Source organism: Chelonoidis abingdonii, chromosome 3 (genome assembly GCF_003597395.2).
Source record: "Chelonoidis abingdonii isolate Lonesome George chromosome 3, CheloAbing_2.0, whole genome shotgun sequence".
Classification (NCBI taxonomy): Eukaryota; Metazoa; Chordata; order Testudines; family Testudinidae; genus Chelonoidis; species Chelonoidis abingdonii.
The window spans coordinates 148,940,904-148,957,163 of NC_133771.1; the positions used below are offsets into that span (position 1 = coordinate 148,940,904).

Here is a 16,260-nt window from a genome sequence, read left to right on the forward strand (position 1 = left end):
GGAAAACCTTTTCTTATCAACTTCTATTTGCATGTTTCTCTGTTGCCCTCTAGTTCATCTTCAAAAGAATTTTTAGGGCACAAAGAGACTAAACTTTAGCTTCTTTTTCTTATAGGAACTTCAGTGGAAAAATATATTGCATTTGGAGTTGTGATAACCTTATTGTAGTCTGAATGATGCTGGGTATTGGGGAAGGTTGATGGTGCCCCTTGTAAGTACAGTACACCCTTTGATCTTTTATGTCATGAGGTTATCGCTGATATAAGGGATTGCATTGACTACAGCTCCATTATAACTCATTAGCTGTCCTCATAAAACATACACCAGTGGTCTGGTCCACAGTCCAAATGCAAACAGAACTTCCACTAAATTCTAGAAAATCCTTGCTAGCCTAAAGATTGCTGGACTGGGTCCAAAGAGTAATTGAAGTCTTACGGAAACGTTCAGATTAAGGGTGTATTCTGAAAGTTAATATCTATTTAATCTATAAACTATTTAGCTTGTAATAGTTGATTATCCTAATATCAGCCTCATCCTTTTTTATTTTAGTTTGATAACATGCCTAATAAGCTACTGGGTAATGATGAAGAAGCCCAGCCCAGCCTATTCATTTGGGTAAGCACTAATAATTAAGGCCTTACTTAACTTGCGATATTGCAGAACTTGCGGATTCTGCAATATTAGGCTTCCACTGCAATTTAGACAGCAGGAGCCCTGCTGTGCGTGGGGCTGATAGCGGGAGCCCTGACTGCCTCAGAGCTGAGAGCAGGAGCGCAAGTCCCTGCTCTCAGCCCCAGACTTCTGCTCTGACCCCCGGGTGGCTGTTGACAGCTGGAGCCCCCTGCTATGACCCCCAGGCAGCTGCTGACAGTAGAAGATTGCAGAAAAGTAATAATGGACTTTATTTTTGTGGCAACTCAAGCCACAATTTTTTGATAATCCCGCAATTCAAGTAGGGCCTTACTAATGATACAGTACTAATTATTTAATGTGCCATGAAAAATACGTGCAAGTATATTAGCTGGGTTTCTAGAAAGTTCCCATTTATAAAATCTGTATGTGCATATGCATGTTAAAATGTCTTCATAATCAGTGAGAATTTTTGACTCCATTCCCATTAACTTATTGCACTGTATTTATTCAATAATGTATAGTTTGCCCATTGTTGTGGTTCATAGGCACGTTGATTGTCAAATAAACATCTATAGTATCTCATAAATCAAGGAGACACAGGTATTGAGAATCTAAAGAAATAAGTCCTAGGATAGGGGTGGAGAGAGAGGTAAATTGCTTAATTCTATGATGAGGGTTATAGTGAGAATGTCCTCTGACTCTCCAGTCAGTTAACTATCCATGTTATATGGATTGTTGGGCTAAAGGAACTTGAAAATAATTACTCCTCCTTAAAACTTCAGATTCATTTCCATCTGCCCCACTGGAAAGAGTTAGAGTGGAAGGTCTCCTGCTTGCTCCCCACAGACCAAAATGAAAACCCTATTAATATATTGTCCAGTGTTCTTAACTTATTTCTTAAATTTCAGGTTTGAGAGATTTGAAGTACTAGCAGTATTTGCTTCCACAGTTCTGGCACAACTTGGAGCTCTTTTCATTCTAAAAGAAAGGTAGGAATGTGTACTGTTTCCGTTGTGATTTACATCTGACATTCTAACATGAGAAGATACTCCACTCCAGCTTGAGTAAAGCTCATACATTTTTAAAGTACACCTCTATCACGGTATAACGCAACCCGATATAACACGAATAGGAATATAACGCAGTAAAGCAGTGCTCTGGTGGGGCAGGGCTGTGCACTATGGTGGATCAAAGCAAGTTCTGTATAACACGTTCTTACCGATAACATGGTAAGATTTTTTTGGCTCCCGAGGACAGTGTTATGTCGGGATAGAAGTGTATTGTAAAAGAAGGATAGTCATTAGGAAAAGCTCCAGATTTCTTAAAGACAGAATCATTTGACAGCAAGAGGTAATGTTATACAGTATTAGCTTATGTTGCTGATTTATTCTGTTTACATGGACTATAGGAAAATTGTAAAAGTGATTAAAGGAAAAACTTAAATGGTCCTACTAATTGCATATTCTAGGTACTCTATTAAGGACTTAATAAGCAAGTCAGTACATTTTACCATATAGTTTGATCACTGAGATTAATGAAGCAATGCTGAAAATACATAATTTTGTGCAATTATCTAACTTTAATATTTTCAAGTGTTTATCTCTTAAGTAGCACCATATTTGTGATCTCAAGCATGTTTATAATAGAAGTTGTAGTTTAATTTATGGGTTTGTATATTTTTTTTTTATTTTAAGCTCCTATTTTATCAATCATCCAAATTTGCTCCATATTGATACTTGACCTACAAACAGTTAGTTCCAGGTACAAAATTTATTTTAGTCTATTCTTTGCAGTTTATTTTTGATTGATAAATTAAGCACATCAGAGAGAAATAATAGTTTATTAGTTTCAGGTGCTTAGCTTTAAAACTGTTTTTTTAGAAGCCATAAATTGTGATTTTTTTACATCTGTAAATTACCTCTAGTGCATGCACACCAACTGTTTTTTTTCTTTTAAATGCCTACTGCTGTATTAACGACCTAACAGTGCCATTGATCTTGTGAATCATTGGCACCATGCCATGGATTGATCTTTGATAAAGAGGCAGTGTCAGAGCCATGTAAGGTCTCCAGATGTAACATTGAATTTGCTTTCCTTTCTAAATCTACATGTTGAGAGCATCTTCAGAATGGCAACTAAGCAACTTACAAAATCATCCCCTCTTTATATGGGTATGATATTTCCAGTTCAGGTTTAGTTTCTTTCTACTCAAACATGTTTTAAAATGGTGTCACCTTTTCATTCATTTGATGTGGAAGAGGGACCCTTCAATGGTCTTTTTGGCAGGATTAGATTTTTAGACTACTCTTAATAGCCAGATGCCCAGCATTGCCTTGAGTTTCTCCTGTGATGGCAGTTGCACCTCATCTGAGACAGTATGCTCTCTTGCCTTACTTGTATATTACTGTTTTCTAATACTTATCCCAGATTTTGTCTGCTACAGTTGAAGATTAATTCTTTGTTACTGCTTGTTGACTGAGGAGAATAACTGATCTATGTCCTCATTATAACATCCTTTTTATTTAGAGAGTTACTCTACCTATCCTTGTTTGTCCTTTCTCTAATGGTAAATTATACCTTGTTTCAGTTTGGTGCCAAGCTTATTGGAATAATTACTTCATGTGTTGTCATAAAAATGACATATTTATCCATACATCTCAATATAGCGTTTGCCATTTTTGCACCGTTGTTGAAGCATTTAATTTGGCATCCTGTATCCCACTCATTACATTTATTTGTGGGTGTAGGTGCCAGCAACTGAAAATCTTTCCTTTATATAGTTAGTTTTTAAAATATAATTTAGTAAACACAACTAAAATTGACAATTTATTTCTTGTAGTACAGAACGGTTTCTGGAACAACCTGAGATACACACGTAAGATTGGATTTTTATATATGAAATTATAATTTTTGTCAGTTACTTCTGTTTCTAATTCTTTATGTAGTACAAAGTAAGAGTGACTTGGCTTATCTTGTATTAAACTGTTTTCAGTACATTGATATTTCTGTGTTCCAAACTGCATGCAAGCCATGTGATAATAACTTTTCAATCTATGGTGTGCAATTACAGGTTAGTCTACATGAGCCCATAAATAAGCCAGATAGTTGAAGAGCAGTTACATGCTTGTTCCCTGTAGCTTAGTGCTTCTATTAATTATTTTTAGGGCTGTCGATTAACTTACGCGATTAACTCAAAGATTAATCGTGATTAATCACAGTTTTAATCGCACTGTTAAACAATAGAATACCAATTGACATTTATTAAATATTTTTGGATGTTTTTCTACATTTTCAAATATATTGATTTTAAATTCAACGCAACACAGTATAAACTTCACTTTATATTATTTTTATTACAAATAATTGCACTGTAAAAATTGTAAACAAGTGTATTTTTCAGTTCACCTCATACAAGTACTGCAGTGCAGTCTTTTTATCATGAAAGTGCTACTTACAAATGTAAATTTTTTTTGTTACATAACTGCACCCAAAAACAAAACAATGCAAAACTTTAGAGCCTACAAGTCCGCTCAGTCCTACTTTTTGTTCAGCCAATTGCTAAGACAAACGTGTTTGTGTACATTTATGGGAGATAATACTGTGCACTTCTTATTTACAGTGTCACCAGAAAGTGAGAACAGGCGTTCACATGAGACTTTTATAGCTGACATTGCAATGTATTCACATGCCAGATATGCTAAACATTCCTATGCCCCTTCATGCTTTGGCCACCATTCCAGAGGACATACTTCCATGCTGATGACACTGATTTAAAAAAAAAAATGCATTAATTAAATTTATGGCTGAAGTCCTTGGGCAAGAATTGTATGTCTCCGGCTCTGTTTTACCCGCATTCTGCCATATATTTCATGTTATAGTAGTCTCGCATGATGACTCAGCGTGTGGTGTTCATTTTAAGAACACTTTCGCTGCAGATTTGACAAAACGCAAAGAAGGTACCAATGTGAGATTTCTAATGATAGGTACAGCGCTCGACCCAAGGTTTAAGAATCCAAAGTGCCTTCCAAAATCTGAGAGGGATGAGATGTGGAATATGCTTTCAGAAGTCTTAAAAGAGCAACACTCCAATGCAGAAACTACAGAACCCAAGCCACCAAAAAAGAAAATCAACCTTCTGCTGGTGGCATCTGACTCGGATGATGATAATGAACATGTCAGTTCGCACTGCTTTGGATTGTTATCGAACAGAACCTGTCATCAGCATGGATACATGTCCTCTGGAATGATGGATGAAGCATGAAAGGGCATATGAATCTTTAGCGCATCTGGCATGTAAATATCTTGCAACACCGGCTGCAACAGTGCCACGCGAACACCTGTTCTCACTTTCAGGTGACATTGTGAGCAAGAAGCAAGCAGCATTATCTCTTGCAAATGTAAACAAACTTGCTTGAGCGTTGGCTGAACAAGAAATAGGGCTAAGTGGACTTTAGATTATTTTTGAATGCAGTTATTTTTGTAATTTCAACTGTCATGATAAAGAGATTGCACTACAGTACTTGTATTATTAGTTGACTTGAAAAATACTATTTTTTGTTTTTTACTGTGCAAATATTTGTAATCAAACATAAAATATAAAGTGAGCACTGTACACTTTTGTATTTTGTGTTGTAATTGAAATCAATATATTTGAAAATGTAGAAAACATCCAAAAATATTTAAATAAATGGTATTCTATTGTTTAAAAGTGCCATTAATCGCAATTAATTTTTTTAATTGCCTGATTAGTTTTTTAGATCTCTTGACAGCCCTAATTGTTTGTATATTTTTATATATTAAAATTTCTCTTTTGAGGTTGTAAAGTTAATTGAAAATTGAATTAAGACTGATCTTACCACAAATAACACTCATCAATATTGTGTATTTTAAAATGATTGCCTTTTGTTGTTAAATATTCAACTGGAATTTATCATAATGGAGAATGTTCAGAAGTGTTTCATTAATAGCAGTTTAACTTTGTAACATCACAGGTGGATACGGTGCAAAATGAAGATTAATCTATTTTTTCTCTCTTTAGGGGACGATTGTTGGTTGGTACTTTCGTGGCTCTCTTTTTCAACTTGTTTACAATGCTTTCCATTCGGAATAAGCCTTTTGCTTATGTGTCTGAAGGTATGTGTTGAATGAACTGTGACAAGATTCAAGGAAAGGCAATGAATATTAACTATTTTCTTCCAAATATATTTTTGTTAGATAAGAAACACAATTGCCATGTATGTCATTTCTAAATAGTTCAATAAATCTAATTAAAAGGTTCTGAATTAGAGGCAGTCTCCTTATTTGTCATGTACTAAGTCTATAGGGGGGACAGAGAGTAGTACCCACTCAATTTACCATATTGATGGTGGTAATTTCAGATGTAGCTACTTCTTTGAAGTATTTAAAACAAATGTAAGAAGCACTTCTTCACACAACTCTCAATCAACCTGTGGAACTTGTTGCCAGGGGATGTTGCGAAGGCTAAAAGTATAACTGGGTTAAAAAAAAGAATTAGATAAATTCATGGAGGATAGGTCCATCAAAGGCTATTAGCCAAGATGATTAGGGAGTGACTCTCATGGTCTAGGTGTCCCTAAACCTCTGACTGCCAAAAGCTGGGACTGGACAGCAGGGGATGGATCACTAGATAATTGTCCTATTCTGTTTTTTCGCTCTGAAGCTTCTGGCATTGACCACTATCAGAAGACAGGATACTGGGCTAGATGGAACACTGATCTGTCCGTGTGTGGCCATTCTTATGTTAAGACACAGATTCGTTGTTTCTTCTGTTTTAGCTCCTTTATTCAACCAGTAAAATTTTAATGTGGGCAATCTTACAATGATACAGACAGACTTATACAAATATTTCAAGTTTTGTTAATAAAAACCACCTTCTTTATACAGCTTACTCCTTGGAGTTTTTATTCTTTGTATTGTAAAATCACAATCATTCTCACTAATTGAGCATTATGGAAACTTGCAAATTGAGTGAATGCATAACTTTTTTAAAAGACTGTTGCATCAGAAAATAAATTTGTTTTGGTTAGTGTAGTTTTAATTACTTATAGAATTTTTATATGTAACCCACCAATGTGGAAAAGCAGAGTGAATTGAGCAGGGAGTCAGGAAGTCCTAAATTCTAACCCTGACTTCCAGGTTGAAGCTCAACCATTCTGTCACATTTTCCACATCAGTAAAATGGGGGTAATATTTACTTTTATAAGGACTTTGTGAGGATTAATTAATTATAGTGCTCCCCTTCATAAATGTAGAGAGTTGAATCAGTGCTTATTACTATTATAATTTGTGTTGTAGTATATTTTGAGATTAAATTCTTAATCTAAGACTCATTACAGCTGTCTTGTTAGAGAAGGGATGAGGTCTATGTTTTTCGAGAAAATTAATTGAGTTTTGGAGACTAACTTCAAAGTGAGAATTAGCCAAGTTCTACATTACTGTCATGATTTGCCTTTGACCAGATCCCTCACAAGCAGCTAGAAAGGAAGATAATTAACTGTGTGGTAAAGAACCAGAAACCTGTGATGAATTTAAACAAATATTTAAAAATGTATGTGATAGGAAAGAGTCATAGAAAATGGTTCTTCGTTATAACAAAGACAGATGGAGTATTCCTAGGGTCTGTGTGAGGATGTAGAGGAAACTGTAAACAAGGAGATGGTGAAATGTGCTGATAACAATTATTTAGGCTAGTGAAAACTAAGGAGGGTTGTGGAAAAACTCAAGAGACTTAGTCAAATGGTGTTGGGTATCAAGAGGCCTTCAGTATATATTGTGTGTTGGCCACTGTTGGAGGCAGTATATAGGCACTGATCTGATCCACGATACTAATTCATATGGGCCTGTATGCATACTACAAATGTTACTATCTGAGCCTCAATTAGAAAGGTGTATTTATTTTATTTTGCAATTTGTTTAGAAGAGCTGGGTTAAATGGCTAAAAGGTGGTGGTTTTTTCCCCACATCTAATTCATGTGCTGTGTTCTAGGATGGATAATGCTGTAGCTGCCTGTATTTACAAAAATTTCCTTTCAACATAGTCGCAGGGCCAGACTGTGCTCCCTTTTCTCATGTTGGTGAGCACCTACTTGCCTGAATAGTCACAATGATGTCAATAGGACTCCTCCTGTGATTTTTCTGCACACACACACGTGTTTGTGTGTGTGTGTGTGTGTGTGTGTGTGTGTTGAAGGCGAGGGTTTACAAGTAGTGTACTCCCATAGAGAGCTCAAGTTTGTATGCATTTAGAAGTTAACAAAGGCAATATTTTCTTTAAAAATAAACAGTGAAATCTGCAGTAGCACTTGAAATTAATCCAATTCAGATGTTGCACGACAAAAGATTTCTAACCAACCACAGGCCAGAAAATGTTCTCCTTTCTCAAATGATATTTGAAACTCTGATCATTGTGATCTAATGTTAAAATGGATTATTCACTTATATTTTACTACCTCCTTACATTATTGTTTAAAAACACACCTTAAGATGAATTGTTGTCCTGATTATAATTGGTACCTCTGTGTTTTTGTGAAGCTGCTAGTACAAGTTGGCTTCAGGAGCATGTTGCAGATCTTAGCAGAAGGTAAGGCTTCATGATATTTTTTTTTTCATAATAGCTAATACTTAAGTCAATATTAGTCATTCTTATGTCATACCAATTTATTTTTAACTGCATCACATAGTATAGGGCACTCTGACCAGGAACTGAGACATGAGTTTGGTATTGAAATGTTTCTTCTCTTTCTCTTGCTCAGCAAATCTGAGTAACATTCCTCAAATGAATGAAGATAATTCCGTCTCCATCAGGGCCAGTCTGAACTGCATTTCCTAGCAGCCATTAGGGCTGCCTCACAAGCTCAAAATACTTCATTTAAACATAAGAATTTTATGGGGACGTCTCACTTAGTCCAGCGGGAAGATAGAGGTCACCAAAAAGACCAGGCATAGAGACAGGTGCACATTGTTTCTCTCTCAGGTTTTTTCCTTTTATTTTCTTTGTGTCCCAAGCATCACAGACCACAGATTCCTCCCGCCCCCCCCCCCCCCCCCATTGGCTGCAGAGCCACAACAAGGTCTCTCTTCCAGGAACTGAAACATTGTCGTGTTTTTGGCTGTTAACCCTTTTAGTATATTTGGACACTGAATGCCAAATAATATAGATAATTTGCAAATAGCCTTTGCCAGATATTTAAAATATTTGTTTTGAGCCTTACACATCCCTGTGTGTATGGTATGCTGTCAGCAGTACAAATACCTTATCTTTAGATAGAACTTTTTACTATAATTAAGTATGTTAAACCATATTGCATAACACTTTGGACATGCTGCAAAACCTACCTGTTCCCTAAAGCATTTCAGGAGTGGGGTGGGCAATATGATATCAGGTGTAATAGACGGAGCGAAAAAAGCACAAGTTACTGTAATCATAAAGACTTCGATCCTTCAACGAGCTAAACAGATCCCGCAGTACGCTTAAGTACATCCTGAACCTGAGTCCATAGTACCTTATTGGACCAAGCCCTTAATGGTGCAAGTTAGATGAGACAAGATGAAAGGGACTCTGTGTAGCAAGAAGCAGGACTGTGAAGGTCACATCTCAATATGTGCACATGACAAAGAGTCAATAGTTTCTAAGTTGCATAAATAAAAAGTTAGGAATGTAAAGAAAAATAATGGTACCACTGTACAAGGGCTTTGGAAGAGCAACCCTAAGAGTACTGTGTAGAGAATTGAGGGGGTTAATGTCTACAAGATTTAGATAGACAAGACAATGAGGTTGACTTATTGTATGGCAACCCAGTATTATGGGGAACAGCATAGAAAGCTGTCTTTAAAAAAGACTGGAAAATGTGATTTTTTTCAGATATTTAAAGGGGCTTCCAGAACAAGGGTCTAGGAGACACAGTCAGATCTGTTAACAAGAAGGGCATTAACACTTGATCGCAGTTAAAATTTGTGGCAAATATTTTCTAAAAGACTGATTAATCTAGTGTACTTTACTGTAATTTTGTCTTCTGTTTCCTTATAAGATTAGAAATCTTTATTTAAAATTGGGAAAGAGTTTAAATATAATTAAGATGCAAAAGATAGGAATGTTCCATTCGCAAAGCACTTGATTTTAAATTGAGTAAGAGGAGGAGACATAAATGGTTCTAGGCCTGAAAATAATTAATCTTTGTAGCTCACAAAGAGGATCATTTAACTTCCAGAAGCAATAAAAAGGCTTTTAACCCAGTCAGCAGCAACATCCTGCCTGTGTGATCCTCGAAGTGGTCTATTGTATGTTGGAGTAGCAGGTGTAGTTTTCCAGCACTTACAACAACTGCTAGCTGACGATTGCTTTTTTCTGTTTTATTGCAGTCTATGTGGAATCATTCCAGGGTTGAGCAGTATCTTCCTTCCACGAATGAATCCTTTTGTCTTGATTGATCTTGCTGGTGCTTTCGCTCTTTGCATTACGTATATGTTAATTGAAATTAAGTACGTATAATAATTATTTAAATAAAATAAGTATTTTAGGGTATAATTCATGGGAAATCTCCTTTTAGGTTTGCAAGCACTGATCATGTGATAAGAAGCTGAAATTTCACATGTGACACGAACCATAACCATTGAGACACATTTGTTTTTTAAAAGGTTGTGTGTTTCAGATACATATGCTTAGTGAATTTTTGCATGTTCTCTCTCTCTAGCTATACAATGGTTGCCATTTAAAAGAAAGGCATATGGCTTGCAGATACCCTAGGAAACAAAGCACGTCATTTAAAATTACCCTTTTTGTTGCAGCAATTATTTTGCCGTAGATACAGCCTCTGCAATAGCTATTGCTCTGATGACTTTTGGTACCATGTACCCTATGAGTGTCTACAGTGGAAAAGTATTACTTCAGGTGAGAGAGTGTCAGACAATGTTTTAATTTTACCTTTTTAAAAATGTACATGTTTAATGATATCCACCATTAAACATGTAAATGAAAAATGTTCACAAGAAAGAAATGATACACGATTAAACTCTGAAGAAGTTTCTGATGTAAGACAACTGTGTATCATGGAATCATAGCAATCACAGATGCAGTCTATAAGTTTGATTGAGTTGTTGCTTTGTTGTTACATATACTATCAGCATTGTGAGTTTAGTAAACTACCCGCTCAAGTAATTACATTTAAAGGACTATACTACTATAAATTATAAAGGCAGCAGACAGTAGATCATAATAAAATTAATATAGCTTTAAGATTAGGACCAAATTAGCATCTGTTTGTTTGTTTTTATTGTGACATTCTTTTGATTATTTTCAGACAACCCCGCCGCATGTGATTGGTCAGCTAGATAAACTTATTAGAGAGGTAAGTTAGCGTATAACATGTCACATGAGATGCACAGCAAAGAAGTTCAATACAAAGGCTGAACGTGCATAGTGAAAACCTACAGGTCCTTCAAGTGTTCATCCCACAAAAGATAAATCTGACTGCAAATGAAAATTCTACACTTGTACTGTGTGTGTGTGTGTGTGTGTGTGTGTAAAAGAAATACAAAGCTTACAATCTAAATTAGACAGTATGGTTGATTATGTCTTATAGAAGTGTTCAAGTTCTTAAATTGGTACAGATCTTCTTTAAAATATGTTCAATCTGTAATAATTTATCACTGAAAGAGTTTGCAGCAATTTGTTTTAAGAAGGCTTAAAATGGGAGTTCCTTTTGTATTTTAACAAATAGAGGAGTTGTAAGCATTCGTGAAAGAGCCTGGGTGTTGCAAAAACAGATCTTGCTATATGAAGAAATTATACATTTTCAGATAGTGGGAATACATTGGATATAAATATATCTAGGAGTTTAGTGGCATCTTCTTCAATAAAGTCCCTTATGAAAATTTAGTTGGAGAGAGTTCACAGTGCAAAATGAAATATTGACAATATCATCTGCAGCTCAGCTATCTAAACTAATCTACATTTCTAAAAGACTGGAAACATTTTCTTTAATGATAATTTACCACATATTTGTGTTTTTAAATTAGGTTTCCACTTTGGATGGTGTCTTGGAGGTTCGAAATGAGCATTTCTGGACATTGGGCTTTGGTACTTTGGTATGTTTTGTGCCAGATTGTCTTGTTCTTTAAAAAGGGAACATTATCTTTAATCTCCTAGCTAAATAATTAATAAATAAATGAGATCTCTCGTTATTTTAAATGGAATTTAGAAATTCAGATGCCATAAAATATAGTTTTCCCCCTTCCTGTTAAATAAAGCTTGAGTGGATTTTTTTTTTACACTAATTGCAGCACTTTTCTGAAAACTTAGAGTGAGGTTTGGAATCCTCTTCTCCCACCCTGAACAAGGTGCAATTTTTGGTTATATACAGAGGCATCATGTCACAGATTCACCATAATAATCTTTTGCTAAAGAAGTGCAGATCACAATTCAGAGTGGTATCATAAATATAGAACTACTTTATGTCTAGAAAGAGACCAATACCACTGGCAGCAATTTCATATGTTTCTCAGCTATGCACTCTTCTTACTACAGGCTAGATTTTTAGAGTGCGCCCTCCATGAAATCTTCGCTTTGAACCATGCATTGATAACCAGTTTTCAGACTTGTCAGAGGACGTTAAGAGTTGAATCTTCTTGGTGTAGTAATCATTGACTTATACAACAACTTTGGAATAAAGCTACCATTTTGGATCCTTAAAAATTCTTCCAAATGTCATCAATGATTAGTGCCAAATCAATTGATACGGGATTCTCCTATGGCTTTATCTTACGGGAAGTTAATTGGAATTGTCTCTGAGGAAGAAAAAGCTCAGCTATGAGAAGTGAAAAGGAAAATATGGTCTCTTCAACTGACCCATATGTGCTCTAGCAATCCTAAAACAGAACTAGAATCCCTATACTACAGAGGAGCACCTAATAAGATCCTAAATGGAAAATATGGAGTTTATTAAACTTTCTAACAGCTATTTTTTCTTCTGTGATATAAAATGGACACACAAAGGAAATTATTACTGAAACTAAAGCAGGGGATCAGGTACTCAATGACAGCCAGGAATTAAGAGTCCTTTAAAACTTTTCTCTCCTTTTTATTCTTAGCACGTCATACCCTGAAAACATAGGAGCTTCTTCGCCAAAGTTAACTTACCCAAATTTGCTGATAAGGAAAGGGAGGCTCTGGAGTCACCTATTCTGTTATCTGAAATACCAGATGTTACTGAACTACTGAAGTCATGCGGTGGGAATACATTGGACTCAGTGGATTCTCCACAAATTTTTACAAAACCTTTGCACCTCAGCTTGTCTGTTTTGTACTGGGCACCTTCCAATCTGCACTGGAAATTGGAGTGATGCCCAGGATCTGCCTAAACTCTTGCTAGTTAGTGCTACCAGAAAGAAAATCAGCCATTAACTGCATTTGCTGCAGGTCAAATTCTTTGTTAGATGGATGCAAAAGGCAAATGAGGGACAGAACTTTGTTTCCCATGCTGTCTGGAGTACTAGTTCAAGTTATGGGAGAGGGAAATATTAGTAAGGGTCAGGCAAGTGCACACCACACACAGATTATATCCAGTAGTGTAATCACTTCAGACACAGAGCTCTGAGTCTGTGTACTGTTAGTGGCAATGCTTCTGTTCTTACCTTACCTTCAAGCTCACCTGATACAGGTGTTGTCTCTTGCATTCAGCAGCAGCACAATGACGTGCATTCCTCAACTTGGAGTTTTGTTTTAATGCTCTTTCTTCTTCTCTCCATCTGCTCCTGTCATGTTATAGCTTCTGCCCTCACTTCACTGTTGACTATAAACAATATTTAACACCAAGTGCATAATGTTTAAATAATCTAAATTTCCCAGATATGAATCTCAGCCTATCCCCATTCCCAGTGTTTTGGCCTCATGGAAATTTGTGCTCATTATGGAATTACTTAAGTGTGGCTCTGATGTGCCACAGTAGTCTCCAGGTTTGTGCTGAATAAGATACTGTTTAGCTCTCCTTGTAGCTAAAATGTTTAATGCAAATCAGGATCTCTACCTAAAAGTCTTATAACAGCCTGGTTGCTTTTTGTTTTGGTTCACTTTCTAGGCTGGATCAGTACATGTACGAATTCGAAGAGATGCTAATGAACAAATGGTACTTGCTCATGTGACTAATCGACTGTACACTCTAGTCTCTATTTTGACTGTCCAGATTTTCAAAGATGATTGGATCAGACCTACCTTAACATCTGGGCCTATTGCAAACAATATGTTGAATCTTTCAGATCATCATATTATTCCAATGCCACCTTTAAAGACTACTGATAATTTGAACCCTGTTACATCCACTCCAGCTAAACCTAGCAGCCCACCTCCAGAATTTTCTTTTAACACACCGGGCAAAAATATGAACCCAGTCATCCTTTTAAACACTCAGACAAGACCGTATGGATTGGGCCTTAATCATGGATCTGTACCTTACAGCAATGTATTCAATCAAGGACTTGGAATTCCAGGGATGGGAGCAATTCAAGGATTCAGGACTGGTTTTACAAATGTGCCAAGCAGATATGGAACTAGCACTCGAGGTCAATCCCAGCCATAATAAACTCTATTATGCGTTATTTATTGTACATAAGGATATCGATTTTTTTTTAATTGCCCAGTTTTTGTAAACCATTAGACCATTCTGAATTACTGGGATCAATTGTATTGTTTATATTTATTAAACAGTTAAATTGCATTTCCACTTTTTTATGTTAGTATATATGATGCAACAAATTCTTGACAGACTTGTGAACTTGCAAATAGTTTTTACAGCTACTGAATTTATTCACTTGCAGATTTTCTATTCACTTTTTTCTTTTTCCTTCAATAATGTGCTTAAGTATAATATGAACATAGTTTCATGAGAGAGCAAAATTGTGAAGGCAAAGCATCCTCCATTCTTTTCAACTGTGAATTGTTTCTAAATTGTTTTACTGAATGATTGTGCAACAGCAGTGATTCATCTGTTCTGCCCCAGTTCTCATTTCTTTTCTTAAAAATTATGATCACTATTTGATCAATCTTTGGCAAAGTCACAGTTAGATTTTCCTTGGTTGGAAAAGTCTGTTTTCTCAATACACATTTTACTGGCCAGTATAAGGACAAACTGAGACTTTTAAATTTCTTATTGACATTAAGGAATCATTTATTATATAATTGTATTTCTTGTTGATTTTATTGAGGTACAAAGTGTTCAACTGTTTTCTTGTAACTGTTTCATACTCATTTGTATTTTTTTATTTTAATTGCAAAATTACATGACAATATACTGGGAAATAAAATATTAGAAATTCCATATTCTAGAAGCACCTCTTTCTTACCTGTGGCCACTCCCATAACAGTATGAACCAGATAAATAGCTTTGCATGCACAGTGTATGGCTCACTCTCGATAAGCCACTAGTGCATCCTTCAGATTGTTGAAAGTGCCCTTTCATTCCATTGTGACTTTGTCTTTCTCCTGTAGAGCTTCAGAAAGCAGTTCACCATTTATAAAGCTAGTTCACAGGCATAGTATATATCAATGGTGCAGAAAAAGAGAACGCAGTATATGGTAGTGGTGCTCTGTGTTTGTTGTACTGAGGGCCATATTGGCAACATGACTGTGCCTAATTTTCATGTACACTTAACTATTTTTTAATAAACTGGACTATCAATTAATCTCAGTTAACTCATGCGATTAACTCAAACTAATCGCGATTTAAAAATTAATATGACTAATTGCAGTTTTAATTGCATGGTAAAACAATAGAATACCAATTGAAATTTATTAAATATATGTGGATTTTTTCTACATTTTCAAATATATTGATTTCTATTACAACACAGAATACAAAGTGTACAGTGCTCACTTTATATTTTTATTACAAATATTTGCACTGTAAAAATGATAAAATAGTATTTTTAATTCACCTCATACAAGTACCGTAGTGCAATCTCTTTATCATGAAAGTGAAATTTACAAATGTAGATTTTTTTTTTTTATATAACTGCACTCATGAACAAAACAATGTAAAACTTTAGAGCCTACAAGCCCATTCAGTCTCTCTTTTTGTTCAGCCAATTGCTAAAACAAACAAGTTGGTTACCTTTACAGGAGATAATGCTGCCCTCTTCTTATTTACAATGTCACCTGAAGGTGAGAACAGGTTTTCGCATAGCACTTTTGTAGCTTGCACTGTATGGTATTTTATGTGCCAGATGTGTTTGTATACTCCTTCATGCTTTGGCCACCGTTACAGAGGGCATGCTTCCATGCTGATGACTCTTGTTTAAATTTGTGACTGAATTCCTTGGAGGAGAATTGTATATCTCCTGCTCTGTTTTACCCACGTTCTGCCATGTGTTTCATGTTATAGCAGTCTTGGATGATGACTCAGCACATGTTGTTCATTTTAAGAAAACTTTCACTGCAAATTTGACAAAACACGAAGAAGGTACCAATGTGAAATTTCTAAAGATAGCTACCACACTCAACCCAATGTTTAAGAATCTGAAGTGCCTTCCAAAATCTGAGCAAGAGGAGGAGTGGAGCATGCTTTCAGAAGTCTTAAAAGAGCAACACTACTATGCAGAAACTACAGAACCCGAGCCACC

General features: G+C 35.7%; 1 protein-coding gene across 5 annotated transcripts in view; it reads left to right on the forward strand.

The window, feature by feature from the left end:
- SLC30A6 (solute carrier family 30 member 6) overlaps positions 1–14,960 on the forward strand; it is a 33,647-nt gene extending 18,687 nt beyond the window's left edge. For 3 of the 5 annotated variants that reach the window (XM_075064210.1, XM_075064211.1, XM_032805190.2), the window contains 10 exons: positions 550–615; positions 1,542–1,622; positions 3,473–3,508; positions 5,672–5,766; positions 8,185–8,233; positions 10,012–10,131; positions 10,438–10,540; positions 10,950–10,997; positions 11,668–11,736; positions 13,725–14,960. In XM_075064210.1, the coding sequence (XP_074920311.1) occupies positions 550–615; positions 1,542–1,622; positions 3,473–3,508; positions 5,672–5,766; positions 8,185–8,233; positions 10,012–10,131; positions 10,438–10,540; positions 10,950–10,997; positions 11,668–11,736; positions 13,725–14,222 (1,165 nt within the window). In that variant the 3' untranslated portion in view covers positions 14,223–14,960. Of the gene's footprint in view, positions 1–122; positions 212–549; positions 616–1,541; positions 1,623–3,472; positions 3,509–5,671; positions 5,767–8,184; positions 8,234–8,371; positions 8,605–10,011; positions 10,132–10,437; positions 10,541–10,949; positions 10,998–11,667; positions 11,737–13,724 lie in introns of those variants that run through there. The other 2 variants (XM_032805188.2, XM_075064212.1) reach the window with 2 other exon arrangements.
- The last annotated feature ends 1,300 nt before the right edge of the window (positions 14,961–16,260 follow it).